This window comes from Onychostruthus taczanowskii, unplaced genomic scaffold, assembly GCF_017590055.1.
Source record: "Onychostruthus taczanowskii isolate IOZ18803 unplaced genomic scaffold, ASM1759005v1 scaffold3, whole genome shotgun sequence".
In the NCBI taxonomy this organism is placed as follows: domain Eukaryota; kingdom Metazoa; phylum Chordata; class Aves; order Passeriformes; family Passeridae; genus Onychostruthus; species Onychostruthus taczanowskii.
The window spans coordinates 8,223,655-8,238,892 of NW_024500349.1; the positions used below are offsets into that span (position 1 = coordinate 8,223,655).

General features: G+C 36.4%; 1 protein-coding gene across 1 annotated transcript in view; it reads left to right on the top strand.

Annotated features, from left to right (window-relative positions):
* Window positions 1-5,923: 5,923 nt before the first annotated feature.
* ARMC3 (armadillo repeat containing 3) overlaps window positions 5,924-15,238 on the top strand; it is a 51,460-nt gene continuing 42,145 nt past the window's right edge. The window contains exons 1-2 of the mRNA XM_041408627.1: window positions 5,924-5,971; window positions 13,565-13,682. Of these exons, the coding sequence (XP_041264561.1) occupies window positions 5,924-5,971; window positions 13,565-13,682 (166 nt within the window). The remainder of the gene's footprint in view (window positions 5,972-13,564; window positions 13,683-15,238) is intronic.

Sequence of the window (15,238 nt, forward strand, 5' to 3'; positions counted from 1 at the left end):
TGGTAACTAAAGCTGTAATATAAGAATGAAGGGTTATTGTGTAGAATTGAATAACACATTTAAACTATTTACATATTTTTAAATCTAAGGGGTAGTTCCTTATACAGTGCACTTGACAATTGGATATATGCTGTAGCATGTCAAAAAATGAGGAGTAAATGGATTAGGCGTTTATGTGGACAGTAAAAATAGCTACTATTGTTAGGAAGAACATAAAAACTTTAGGAGATCTAAACCTTGGTACTTTAGGGAAATAGAAACCCTGTAACAGATGGAAGAAATCTGACTTTCAGGATTAGTTGCAGGCATTTATCAGAAACATTTGTCTGTTGTCATTCTGGAGGCTGGATACCGATCAGCCATGTGAAAGACTGTTCTTATTCACAGAATCACAGGGTGGGTCAGGTTGGAAGGGGCCAAAGTGGGTTATCTGGTCCAACCTCCTTGCTCAGGCAGGGCCATTCCAGAGCACATTGCGCAGGATTGCATCCAGATGGTTCTTAAATCTCTCCAGTAACGGAGACTCCACACCCTCTCTGGACAATCTGTTCCAGTGCTTGATCACCTGCAGAGTAAAGAAGCTTTTCCTCATATTCAGGTGGAACTTCCTCATCATTTTTTCAACAAATATACACATGCACACAGATAAAACAGTGGGCAAATTCAAAGGCCTTGGCTTAATTGGTCTCCCATATAATGTATTATTTTCATATGGCACATATATCTGTATCTGCAGGAACTGAATATTAAATTGGACCTGGTATCTCTTTTTAACTCTCCTATTATATGAAGCCAAGTTTTTTAATAGTGTGGTAATGCTTGCACTGTCATGACAACACAGGGAAAGGGAAGTCTGTTGATCCATATTTAAGGAGTTGGGCAGAAAAAAAGATGAAAGGGGAATTTGGGAGAAGGAAGAGAGTTTCAAGACTATTCCACGTTATTTTCTTAATTAAGATGAAGCTATCTGACAATGATGAGGATATTTAAGCTGGTATACAGAGGACATACTGTTTTATGGACTCAGGAAATGAATGAGATTGTCTGCTGTTGATATGATTATCTTTTGATTCCATTGGAGGGCAGCAGTACTAGAATGTCCATACAAAAATCAATTGAAATAATCAATGATAATGACTGATTTATAGGCAATTTTCACTGTTATCACAAGAAAAAAATAGTTTCTCTGAGACAAAAATAAACAGCTATACTTCAATTAAACTTGCTCAACTAAATTGACATTATGTAATTATCACCTGTAAGGCAAAAAGAATCTCACTTGTGCATAGTTTTCAGTAAGGACCTGAAAATCATGGCTGGGTTGTAGTAACATGGATTGAGACTATCTTAAAGTATCAGACTGTTAATTTGAAAGTGGATCATGTAATAAACAATTGGTTAGAAGCTATTTCTAAATCCTTCTCCTTGCATTGCTTTTCCACAGGGGTAATTGCTCTCAGCACAGACCTTTGATTCCTTGACTAAGAGGTAAGTTCCACTGCTGGCAGTGCCTCTGACTTATTCCTGTTCTTCAGCTCAGCTCTTGCAGTATGTGCAGGGCCCTAGGTTGTTGCAGCTGTTTTATAAGGTTTTAGAAAACAGAAGATGCAAATGGAACAGGAAGTGTTTTCTAAGTTCATTGTCTGATTTAAACCCAGGAAATATTATGTTCTTTAAATGTATGCAACAGGACTCTAATAGGATAAAGGAAGTATTTATAAGGCTTGGATATTTCAAACAGAAAAACAATCCGAAATCTTTCCTCATATTTCAAAGTACAATTTATAGATTCCTTCTTCATTAAAGCTCACTTGCTAGCCATCATCTTGTGTTTTTAAAAAACAAAAAGCATGGTGACTAGGAATAAGTGGGTATCTCAAGTTTGCAATCTAAGAAACTATTTACACTGAGAAAAGCAACTATTCACATTAAAGCATCACAGTAAAAATAAATAAGAACAGGGATCGGGGCCATCATTATCTTACTATCTAGTACTTGGAGTCTGCTCCTCTGAGCAGGCATCTGCAGCAACTCTTTCAAAAACTAAATAAATTTTCCGCATTTTATTTGACATGGCAAAGATGCCAGTTCCTGATAAAATAGTTAAGAAGTTAGAGGTTTCCACTTTGAACCAAAAATTCTGCATTTGTGACCTTCTGCAAAATCATTTTCCATTCACAGGCAGAATGTTCTAGTCATAGAGATATTACTGGAGATGTGCCTGTTCCTGCAGCCATTGCAAAAAAGACAAGGTGGCTGTGTTTCTTTGTATGCCTGGTTCTGCTAGTGTTCAGTCTGCTATGATAGTGTCTGCCAGACCTAGCCTGGCATGTGGATTCATGTGGAGAAATGGGATAATAAACTTAGCTCACAAACTTAGATGTCAGTGTAAATACATGAGCTAACAACTCCAGACTCTGGTCTTGGTCCAAGGAAAAAGTAGTTATTTTTAAGGTGCTATTCCATTTTAGATATCTCCTTTAAGAAGAATCTGCCTTAAGAGCTATTGAATATGTTGACTAGATCTACATCAATTATCAATCAGAGTGATTAACTTTAGTGCTGATACTTAGTTTAGTTTAATGGACACTACTCATAGATTCTGGATATTGGTTTAACTTAGGATGCTCACACTGGAGTGGTTCTGGTCCTGTGGGAAAGCTAATGAAGTTCAGAGCGAAACAGGGAAGTGCCTACTGAGCTAAAGCACTAAGAATAGCCAGAGCTGAGGGAGAGCTTTGGGGATTGTGGTTTTGGAATGAGGATTTAGTTAGACATAATGACTGCCCTGCTGCTTGAGAGACACCACCTGATTGCACCACTGCACTAAAACTGGGTCGGGGAAAGAAAAGCAGGCTAGGTTGTCTACCACTGAGGCAATAAATTCCAGGTGAAGGACAGGAAGTAGCATAGAATGATAACTTCATGGATTGCTTAGCTATGTATTGGCTACATCTGTTAGGTCAAAGTACTTTATTACCTCTAGCTCTACATGATTTAAAACAATCAACCCTTTAATCTCAAAAAACATATGTAGAAAAGGCATGCTCCTATGATTCTAGAAATGTGCAGGACATGAAATAGAGGATATTACTTAAATGAGAATATTATTTTGTCTTTTAAGATTTAGAAACATAGAATCGTTTAGTTTGGAAAAGACCTTTTAGAACAACAAGTGCAGCTGTTGACCTAACACTGCCCAGCCCACTACTAAGCCATGTCCCTAAGCACCAAATGTCTTAATACCTCCAGGACTGGTGGCTCAAGCACTTCCCTGGGCAGCCTGTTTCAATGCTTACAACCCTTTTGGTGAAGAAATATTTCCTGATATCCAATCTAAACCACTCCTGGCACAACTTGAGGCCATTTCCTCTTGCTGTATTGCTTGTTATGTGGAAGAAGAGACCAGCCCCCACCTTGGTGCTCCCTCCTTTCAGGCAGTTGCAGAGAAAAGTAAAGTCCCCCTGAGTCTTCTCCAGGCAAAGTGTTAACCCATCCAAGCCATGAGCAGCAAGTTTGTCCAGGAATTAATTAATTTAATTACACATACGTGTAATTACTAGTGAATAATTTTCATTTTTAAAATAAGTTTTACAGGGGACATTAAGCGAGCATTTGCTAGATATAAAAATTTAAGCCCCACTACAATTGTTTCCAAAATTCTAAATATTTAGATTGGTAAACTGAGAATCTGAAATAGGCATACTGTAAACCTACTGAGGAAAAGACAGCATGTAGTTGTCTTAGAGAGAAAGGGATTTAAATAAAGAAGCTCTTTTATGGGTCAGTAGCCTTTCAATACCTGTACACATTGATTGTCTCTGATAATTACAGTTCAATGTAGAAGACACATTTTTAATTATCAGTAAGCCAAGGAATTCTGTGTCCATCATTCCCTCAAGTCAGAGAATGACCACTGAATACATAGAGCTTTATGTAAGCAAAGCTCACACCAATGTTTGATGGCAGAATGTATTGAAATCTAGATTAGTAACTACACCAAAGAAATAGACTGGTGGCCATAACCAACAGTAAAGTAATCGACCAGTTCTCTCTGCTTGTTGCTACAAGACACACTGGGTTTTTAATGAAAATTTTTAAGGAACCAAATATTTCTGAACACTTAGAAATATGTAAAAGTTTCTTTAAAATATGCTCAGAAATTGGATGTATTTATACAGACTGAAGAAATATTTGCCATTAAAAGCCTCAGTTATTCTTGGTCTTGAAATATAAATAATTTGAATCTGAGAACATTAATTATATAACATTATAAATAATTTTGCATTAATTAACTTTTAAAATTAGTTGGTTTAAACTTAATTAAACTCACTCAGAATTAAAATTGCCTTTTATGACTGCAGCTTAATTTATATCTGAAATGAATTGAACTGAACTGAATGATTCTGAGTATGTGTCCATATTTCCATACTGGGATTTAGCACAATTTAAATAACCCACATTTCCTGAATGTCCATCTAAATCTGGTTCTTGCATGTGTGCATGATTCTTGCTTTCTACAGTGACTGCATGAATCTGAAGGTAGTATGTCCATCACACCTGTTGAATATACTGTCAGTAAATTGTCCTTATGCTTTTTCTTATATAAATTAATTCATCTCTGGCCAAAGCTGTGCTTTCTGAAACACTGAATGTGTGTGTGTGTGTGTTTCATACGAGTGTGTGTACAGATGCAAAAGGGTGAAGCAGATTGGAGCTGAAAAGTCTTTGGCTGTGTGGATCTTCCTCTCAAAACTGTAATTACTGACCTGCCTATGAAGTTTGAAATTTCAGATCTGTTTTTAGGATGTGCTTTATCAACTACTTTCATTAGCGCTGTGTTACAATTTATTTGTAGAGATTGGTAGAGGAGCAGTACCTGGAAAATTCAAGAAGAGCTCCAAATTTTTGTTGAAAACAACAAAAATAGCCTTGACTTTTGTAAGCAACCAGGCTACAGCTCATGTTGCACTAGAAAATAATCTCTTACACCAGAGGTAGGCTCTCACTAAACTCTGGCTGAGGGTGAATGTGTGGTCTCCCTTTGAGAACTAACCGAGGAATTAACAAGGGGTACTAATGGTGCACATTTCACTTTTACACAGTGTTAAAACAAACTTAAGTTTGGCATAACTTGGGTTATGTTCTATGCATAGCTAGTGCTAGTGGCTCATGTTGCCCTTTACTTTTGCCTGTACCTTAACTGGAAGGCTCTGCTGAAGTTTTGCAAGCTACATGAAATTAGGTCCTCATGAGGTATTACATCCATATGCTTCAGAAGCTGCTATTAGATGCAGCTGAGAAGGTCTTCTTGGTTATGTGCATGTGTGCTAATAGAAAAAGAAAAAGAAAAAGTAATAAGACAAGCTGGACTTTGTGTAAATAAATGTAACTTTTTAAAATCAATGAAATTTATACTGTGCAGAACTGTTTCTTAATATCTGCAGAACTGATTTTTGTCTCTTGTGAAATATGAACAGAGAATTCAAATTGTATTTGAACCATGTTTTCAAGGCAGGACTTATTTGTACATTCTGCTGTTGTTTGGAATGTTTGCCAACATAGAATGTATAGACAAACATGGGGAAGTGCCATAAAAAGAGCTTTCAAGTTCATATATGATTTATAGATACAGACAAAACCAATTTACAGAAAGGGACGTTCTATGTATTTGTACTACATTACAACCTGAGCCTGTGCTGTCTGAGACCTTTTTAGCTGTGTATGTTGTTGACAGAAGGAGGAACTACTTTCTCTATAGAAATTACTATGTCAAAGAAATTTTCAGACTGATTTGGTGGGTCAAATGAATGAGAAAGTCTGTCTTACAAGGTTCCCTGAATCACTGGTAAACTGATTCCTAAAACATAGAAGGGAGTTTGTTTGCCTGCTTTTATTTTTTGTTTGTTTGTTTGTTTGTAGAATGGGTAAAAAAGTAAAGAAGGAATCAGAGTCTCCACCCAAGGATGTGGTAAGTTTATAAACTGCTATGTGCTATAAAATAAACATTACACAACTACAGGCCCAGTTCTACCGTGTTTACATAGTTCCTTATTCTCCTAGTTTACCCACATTATTCTAAAAATGGCTTTTAAAGATGTCTCTGTTTCTGCTTTTCTTGGACAGCATACAAACCAGAGTGACTGGGCATGTGTAGTTCTTTGTAGAGATTGTTGTCTTTGGCAGGCATTGCAAACAGTTATGTATGAAACAATCCAGGCTTCTTTTTATTTGAAGAACAGTGTTAGCTTTCTCTTCGTAAAAATCAAAGGAGAATGGAGAAGAGCGACCTGAAATCTGCCTGTCTTTTCAACTGTGAATACATTCGCTTTCTTTAAGGATGAAAGAGTTAAAAGCCTAGATGGATCTGTGGCTTTTTACTGAATACAAAATTTGACAAATATTTTGAATAATACTACATACTCTGTCTCTTTTGCAAATATATACAGTCTTAAGAGGCAGTTTAGGTTTTTCTGTTGTCATTGGAAGTACAGTGAAAAGTACAAGAGCTGAAGCCAAATATAGAATCATAGTGATAGTGAGAGGGTTTTTTTCAAACGGTGGATGTTAAGGGTCTCACACTAGCACACTTTTCTGGAGTTTCTATAAATTTGCAAGGTACGAAGAGGCCCCCAAAAAGATAATTGTTCGAAACATAGCTATTTTTTTAAGTTTGTTTTCTTCATAAAGAAGTAGAGGAAATGCAGAAACATTGAAAAGAGTACAGTATAAACTCTGTGTCAAATAACAACCAAATTAATGAAAATGGGGACCTCAATGAGTGCCACAGAAGAAGTCCCACTCCCTCAAAAAGTCCCACTAAATGCGAAGTTCTGTACACTGTTTTAAAAAACCCAAGGGATTTATGTGTAAAGAGATGTAGTACTGCAAGAGCTTTTTCAAAGGTCACAGAAAAGTTAGCAAAAACTCCATTGCAGTTTCAATATTAAATAAGCATAAATAGTTTTGACTAAGACAGTAATATCCAATAGTCATGATGTCACTGAGACATAGCAGTTGACATCAGGTTTACCCAGCCGTTCTGTAGAAAGGTGAATTTTACAAATGTAATTCATAACCTTCAATCAATAATAAATCCTTTTGAAAGGAAATTGCATAAAACCTCAACATAATTTCGATCTGTATAAAATAACCTACAAAACCAGGAGTCACAAAGAAGGTGTATGTGGGTGAGTCTAATTCAAATAGGCCTGAGAAATTAATACTAAGTATCTTTGCAGCTTAAGACAAGGTTTGAAAGGCATGAGAACACATTTAAGTCATACAGATGAGCTGAAGTGATAAAAGTTGACTTCTTCAGTAAATAGCTAGAAAATCAGTAGGTGCAGCACCACAATTTCTATATCCAAAATATGCAATTAGATTTTCTAGAGAAAAGGGTGGTACAGCATGCCTAGGTACTACAATAGCCTGTGAATACACAGAAAAAGTCAGTAAAACTATCAAAAGGAATGAATTGGAAAGAGTAAATTCCAGATGGCATCTACAGCTTTTGGCTTAGTTTTTACCCTTATTGTACTTCAGGTTAGCATGTCTATTCTGACAGTTGTAGCAGGAGAAATGTTGCATATCAGGACAGTACTGAACATGAAAATAGATAATTTTAACTATTAATGAAGAAAAGCTTACCATAATGAGAATTTTGTTCATACTGATTATGTAAAATCAAATCTGAAAACTTTAAATTTCACCTGTGTGTTTCAGATGGCAGGAAATGAGATGCAGACAAAATAAAAGATGTATTAGCTATTATCTCATGATTGATAATCTATTTATGAAAATGTCAAGTCCAAGAAAAGAAGCCTTAAGATAATGTAGACAGGCTTATAAAAGAAGGCCTTTGTGCATGTGGAATGCTCTGAGAATATATGGTACTGCAGATGACCACTAATTTTTTATAGGTTTCTAGGAACAGGTGGGAAACACATCTCTTAGCCTAGCCACTGCTTATATGTTTCAGAAAGTATTCCTGAGGATTCTGTTTTCACTGCCTTTCCTAATTTGTCTTTTAGTATTCTCTGTTCTGACAATTGGTCTCCAAGAGGAAAAACATTGCTTTAAGCCTCTATCTCTATATGAATGACCTAAGACAATAATTCAGTAATAAAATGTTTAATTCAGTAATAAAATATGTATGACAGTAATAAAATATGCTAGCTTTGACATAGATTGATAGGAACTTTTCACATGATATCTACTTTAAGTTTGGTCTAGACCATACTATTATTTGATCATCAGCTAGGTCATGGACATTGAAAGGGTAGCCTAAGATTATCCCTAGAGAACATACTGAGGTGTTATCACTTAAAGAAAGCTATAGATACCTGAATATTTTTGAAAAAGGCTTCATTCACTGGACTGATGTTAAGAAAAAGTGGAGGACATGAATTGGCACAGTCAGCTCCTGAAATTCTCTACATAAACACCTTATTTTGATTAATGTCTAAATATTAATTTGACTCGACTTTAGTGAGGCTTTCAATACTACCTCTTGTAACATCCTCACAGGTAAACTGGTGAAGTACAGACAAGATAAACAGACAGTGTAAATTAACCAAAAGGTAGCTGAACTGACAGGCTCAGAAGGTTGTGATCAGCAGCATGAGACCCTGTTAGAGGTCAGGCACTTGGGTTGTGCTCCAGGGGTTGATCCTGTAGCAGATACTGTTCAACCTCTTCCTTAGTGGCTTGAATGATGGCGCAGAGTGCACAGCAAGTTTGCAGAAGATACAAAATTAAGAGGAGTGATTGACAGACCAGGTGGTTGTGCAGCCATTCGGGGGGACCTCAGCAATTTCCTAGAGAAATAGGAAATTGGGAATTTAATTAAGTTCAATAAAGGGAAATGACTAAGTCCTGCACCTGGGGGAAGAATATCCGGTACTGACTGGATGAAGACCAGCTGGAAAGCAGCTTTACAGGAAAGAACCTGGTGATTTTGGTGGACATGCACCAGAAATGTGAACTTGGGACTAGGAAAGCTAATAAAATCCTGGGCATTAGGCAGAATGTTGCCAGCTGCTTGAAAGTGGGGACTGTCACCCAGTATTGGTGAGCGAGACCACACCTGGAGTGCCGTGTCCTGTTCTGCATTCTCTGGTACGAGAGAGTCGAGGCCTTACTGGAACAAAGTCTTGGAGCATTTGTCTTAGGAGGAGAGACTGACAGTTGGGACTGCTTGGTCTTCAGAGAAGGCTTGGAGGGGTCTTGTCAGTGTAAAAATTGCTGATGGGAAGAAGTAAAGAAATCAGGCCAGGCTCTTCTCAGTGGCGCCGTGTGAAAAGATGAGAGGCACGAGGCACAAATGGAAATGCAGGAGGTTTCCATTTAATCATAAGAAAAAAAATTCCTCTTTTACATTAACAATGATGAAGCATGGCATAGGTTGTCCAGGGAGCTTGTGGAGTCTCTGTCCTTGGGGTTACTCAAAATCAGACTGTGCATTAGCCCTGAGCTATAGTTCACCCTGCTCTGAACGGAGCAGTTGGACCAGATCATCTTTGGAGGTACCTTCTAATATCAACTATTTGTGATTCAGTGGAATATCATGGGATTTATTGTTAGTACAAGAGATCGGACACTCACAGAACTGAAATAATTAGCATATCCAGGTATCTACTAAATCTGTTTTTCTAGGTAAAGAAAAAGGGATTAAGAATAGTGAAGATATCTGTAGTGCTTCTGAAGATTCTATGAGAGGTGAAGGGTTAAAACTGACCTTAAATCAAATTTAAGGGATTATAAAGAAGAAAAGCCAGCATGATTAAACAAAAGAATAACTAGCAGATAAATACATCCTTCAAAAGGTGGGATTTTCATCCAAATGAGAAAACAAAAAATGCTTCCACTCCCAAATGAGATGTAAAAGCACTGTCACCCTGGATCAAAATATTTTGGGAGAGAACTAGCAAAGATGCAAAAAGTAGCAGTAAAGCTTATTAAAATTGACTAGATGCGAGAAGCTTCTTAGGGGCGACACTATTAGGTGATTGTAGTCATGAAAGAAAAGCAAAATTATTTATTTTTGTGTCAGAAGACAAAGCAATGTGGTAATCACTAAAATAATTGTGATAAAATTGCCCAAGTAGGAAGGAATAGTGTTTGCCCAGGTCTTGGGCTAAATGAAAAATAGCTAACATCTGAAAATGTGGTACTAGAAGACTGGATGGTAGAAAATTTTGTTTTCTAAAGAAAATGCAGCAATAATTACATTAAGTTTATCTTCTGTGCTGCGGTAATTGGTAGAAATAGTTCTTGATAAAAGCAAAACCAAACCCAAGGGTAAATATGGTAGTAATGGGGAAGAATCAATAGTGCTTGTGTAGAGGAAAGTTTGAGCAATGAAATCTATTTAAGTTCTTTGGTCTAGACCATACTATTGGATAGTGGTGTTCTGATTGATAGAGTTGCTTAGCTTTTCCAAAAGTTTTCAGACCAGGCTTTTCACTCCCATAAGATGAGCACATGAAAAGAAATTACTCTTGTAGCAATAATGTCTAGTTATAAAGTAGGAAGCAAAGGTGAGAAAACAAGTTATTTTTCAGATTTTGCAATGGGGAGAAGTTGCCAGTCATGGGATTTTTTTTCTGCAGTTGTGTCATCCAGTGTATCAGAATTAATGTGGATATTTTCATGAAAATGGCATCCAATTCCTAAGTAGGAGAAAGTGCCTAAGTACAAAATTTCAAATTCCAAAAATAAAAGACAGAACATTGTGTTACTAGCACATGCCCTGTACATGCACATGAATGCCATTAACAGTTCTGGTGTTCCCATCCCAAAAAGGCAGACCTGAACTATAGAAAGACAACAGAATGAACAAAGAATGAACTAAGAAAGACAAGAAGAACAGACAGGGTGGCCTCTGTTTTACGAAAGATCAAAGGAGTAGGTTTCTTCATTCTCAGAAGGAATCACTGTGAAGAGGAATATCATAGAAACTTATAAAATTATGAATATACAGGGACGGCAAGTGAGTGTAATTTATTTCACCTTTTCTTATAGTGAATGAACTGTAGAGGATAAATAAAATTATCAGGTGGTATTTTTAAAACAAAGAAGAGTTATTTTATGAATCTTTAACTGTGATACTTGTGTCTCAAAATATTAAGGGTGTTAAAATACAGATGGCTTAAAAATTATGTAGCTAATTTTCCTGGACTCTCTGAACACAGAGATAAAATCCCTAGGCTCTCCAGTTCTCTAGGTTGCAGAGCTGGTATCTGAGAGGGAACATAAGTAAAATTTAATAGTCTGCTTGCCCACACCTATTACTTGGCCCTTGTCAGAGATGGGATGCGGGACTAGGTGGGTCTTTGGTCTGATTGGAAACATATTTTGTATTACATTCAATTTCAACTAAATTAAGTTGATGGAAGTAAAAAAAAAAAAAACCCAATGCATGAAAAACAAAACATCCCCCCATCCCCAAAAAAACCCCACCCTAACAGAAACAAAAAAAACCTAACAGAAACAAAAAAAAAAAACACAACAAAAAAACCCCCCCAAAAAAGTCCCCCCAAAAAAACAAAACAAAACAAAAAAAAAAAAAAAAAAAAAACCAACCAAAAAAATCCCCAAACCAAAACCAAACCCCAAATGCTCTTCAGTTGCTAATGGCTTTGAGGTCAAACATACACAAAAGTCAAGATCAAAGGCACATTAGCTTTCTTTTTCATTTAACTTGCTATTTTCTAAATACAAACTGAATGATTGAAATGTTGTTGCCTACAAATTAGTTAAATTTCTGTGTTTAATTCAAGGTTGTTTGTAACTTCAGGTATATTAATCTAGCACATAATGTCCTGTATGTGCCATTACAGGAAGAGTCCCCAATAATGTATGAAGATCTAGATGCAAGCCTTGGATTAAAAAAAAAAAAAAAAGGTTGAACACTAGCTATGCTGAGATAATGATAAGGAGAAGTCATAAACAGTTCTGTGATAGTTTTGATGAACAAAGTTACAGTGTGTGTGTGGTTGGGAGGGACCACAGTGGTCATCTGGTCCAACCTCCCTGCTCAAGCAGAGTCATCCCAGAGCACATTGCACAGGATTGCATCCAGATGGTTCTTGGGTGTTTCCAGTGAGGGAGACTCCACACCCTCTCTTGGCAACCTGTTCCAGTGCACAGTCACCACACAGTAAAGAAATTCTTCCTTAATCACTCACTTACTCAGGCCTCTGATTCTTAAAGATACATTGATTTCAGAGACTATTTTTACTGCGTTTTAAACACAGAAGTGCTTTTAATAGGAAAGTGTCTATTGAATATTGCATACAGTAATAGCAAATCTAATGTCTAATCAGGTGTGTAGGGATTAGACTAATTTCACTGCGCTCGTGTGCCAACCTGTCGTTAAATCCTAGGAATCTTCATTGAGATGGGGTTTGTACAATTACCTGTAAACATGAGAAACACTGAAAATGGAGCAATGCAATTCTGACTTTGGTATTAGATCAATGTATAAATACTGTACACGTGCCTCTGGTATAGCTGTTAGAAATTTTTTTAATGAAGTAAATCAAATGATTGACATTTATATGTATGCATGTGTATATATATAGTAATAATATTTTAGATTAATGTGTATTACTGTTTTATAGTCTACCATGTTTTAAAGTTAAATACATTGTTTTTGAGAAACTGCATGACTCCAGTACCTAGTAGTTTCTGTATGTAATGCAGATACTATACAGGCCTAAAGTGTGAGGATAGAAGACAGTTTTTCCATTCTGGGCAATTACTTTAAATACAAGGAAGCTTAAAACTTTTTAATGAGTAGAATTTTCAGAATTCCTTGAGTCTTTTTAGGAAACAAAAGGCTTTTTTAGAGCATTCGCTTGCTCAAGTGATGTTAGTCCTAAGGAGTCTATTAAGAGGCTGAAAACTGTTTGATTTGTTGGAAGATTTCTTTCTGCATGAGAGAGCTCAGAAATGGAAATGAAACCTTTGTATCATTTCTAGCTGGGTGAGCAGGAATTATATCTTGGAAGTACTTCATCTAGTACAGGATCATGGTGAGCTGGTGAACTGAGCTGACAAAGGCACAGAAAGTGTTCTTTTATTTTTTAAGCAGCAGCAAAGTGATATTGCCACAGAGTAACAAAATCCTCTTCCTTGTACACCTGCTGAGTCCACAGGCTCTGTGTACAGCTGCTCAAAAAAACCTTCTCTTGCCTGGTTCTGAAGTCTCAGAATGCTCTTACATGTATAACAACTACATAGCTTGTTACCTTCAGAACTTTCTAGATTTGCAGGGAAACGTGAAGGTTTTCCCAAAGTCATCATAGGGGATGAAATCATGGTTATGTTTATTTGGAAGTCAATTATTCTTTCTAATTTTTCAACAATGACTCTAATTGTTATTAAAAAAATTGGACTTTTCCAAGGAAACAGCAACTCATTAATATTTCTAATTCAGTGTAGATATCAAACAAGATTTTATTTTGTTTTTAACGAAATGTGGGAATCTACTGCAACACACAGAAAGACTCAGTATAAATCAAACTTTTCTTTCCCTTTTTTTTGGTTTTGTTTTTAGTTTGATCCTTTATTGATTGAAAGCAAAGCACCAGCAACAGTTGTGCTAATGCTTCGTTCTCCTGAAAATGAAGTTTTGGCCAAAGCATGCGATGCTCTATATAAATTTGCATCAAAAGGTTGGTATTTTTGCAATAAGCTTTGTTTTGCACTGTTTAGATTTTATAGTAGTTCACAATTGTTTCATTTCCTAGCATTGGAATCTTACTTTCTCCTCAAAGGCATCAGTTGAAGTTTGGGGAGGTTTTTGAAATGTCTATCCAGCCTGTAGCTGCAGTAATAAAGAAGTCTTGTAGTTTGCATGAAGGAAACTTTTATCATTTTGTTGGAGAATTTTATATTTATTTTTAATGGAGCTCGTTTTAAATATACACTAGATACGGATTTTTATAAGCAACAGATCTGCAGTTGAGAAAGAATTCTTTTTTTTATGTTGGAGTTTGAAATGTCTGTAGCAGTGTAGTAATTTTAATCTTCAGTTTTCAATGACAAGAACTTCTCAGCCTTTTTCTGTTATTTTTACACAAAGTTGTTGTGTCAGTATTTCTGTGGGTGATTTATTGGAGGCTGCTCAGCCTCCTTTATCAAGTGTACTTCTGTATGAGTTGGGAACCTAACAAGTCTCCAAGATTCCACATCTTCCAAAGGTCCCTGTATAATCTATAGCTAAACATCATGTTCAAGGTGCTCAGGAGACAAACAACTGTATCACAAAGACTCAAATTTGTTTATTTTAGCACGTAATTTCCTAAGTTGTCTCCTACTTATTCCATGTTATTTGATATTAACCACTCATATTGCTATACACTGGTGATATTCTTGCCCTGATTAATCTAGTTTAATTTTAATTTCCATTTATGTTTTTTTTTTAAAATGATGCATTTATACACTGATTATTATACTGATGTAAATTACCAACACTGATGAAGTTGTGAGAGAAGAGCTGAAGTCTTTGACAGCTGGCTAGGAGTCACTGGGTTCTGAAAGATATTTAGGTTCTGCTTAATATGGCAAGCTTGGTTGAGGGCATGAGATCAAGTTCTGAATATGTGAAGAGAGAATGTGGAGTGTTGGGAGACAGCTATGAACCATAAACTCTTGCTGGCTCCTTCCCTCCTGTGCACAACAAAATATGTCACACTGCACAAGGATAGATGTGTTAAGTGTTTTATTTTTATACTAAAAGAATAATCCCTTAAATTATTAATGTAGATATCCCCATAATCTTCCAGAAGACTAGACTGTAACTTTGCAGTGTGGCACAAGAGGAGGAGTTGTTTTCAGTTAATTAATTGCAGTTAATGAATTTTTTGGAGTGTTGCTAGTAAATAAAGTCCCATAATAAATAATACCTCCGCCATTTCAATCATGTCTTGGCCTAAGAATGAGTATAGATCTCCAGTTTCCTCTCACATTTCTCACTTGTAGCCAGGAAGGGCAGGCATAGTCCATTATAAAATGAATTATAAAGCTGTTGTGGGAACTGAGAACAGCAGTAGGATTGGGATTTTGTTTCTTGGGGTTTGTGTGTGTTTTGTGTGAGCAGGAACAGAAGGCTGTAATCACACTAAACTCCTCTGTTCTCTGCATGTCCAGCACCTATTCAGCTACAAAGCACTTCATTCTCACGTGGTAGAAATCTCAGGTAGGAACTAATTGTACAAATCCTGGTAGT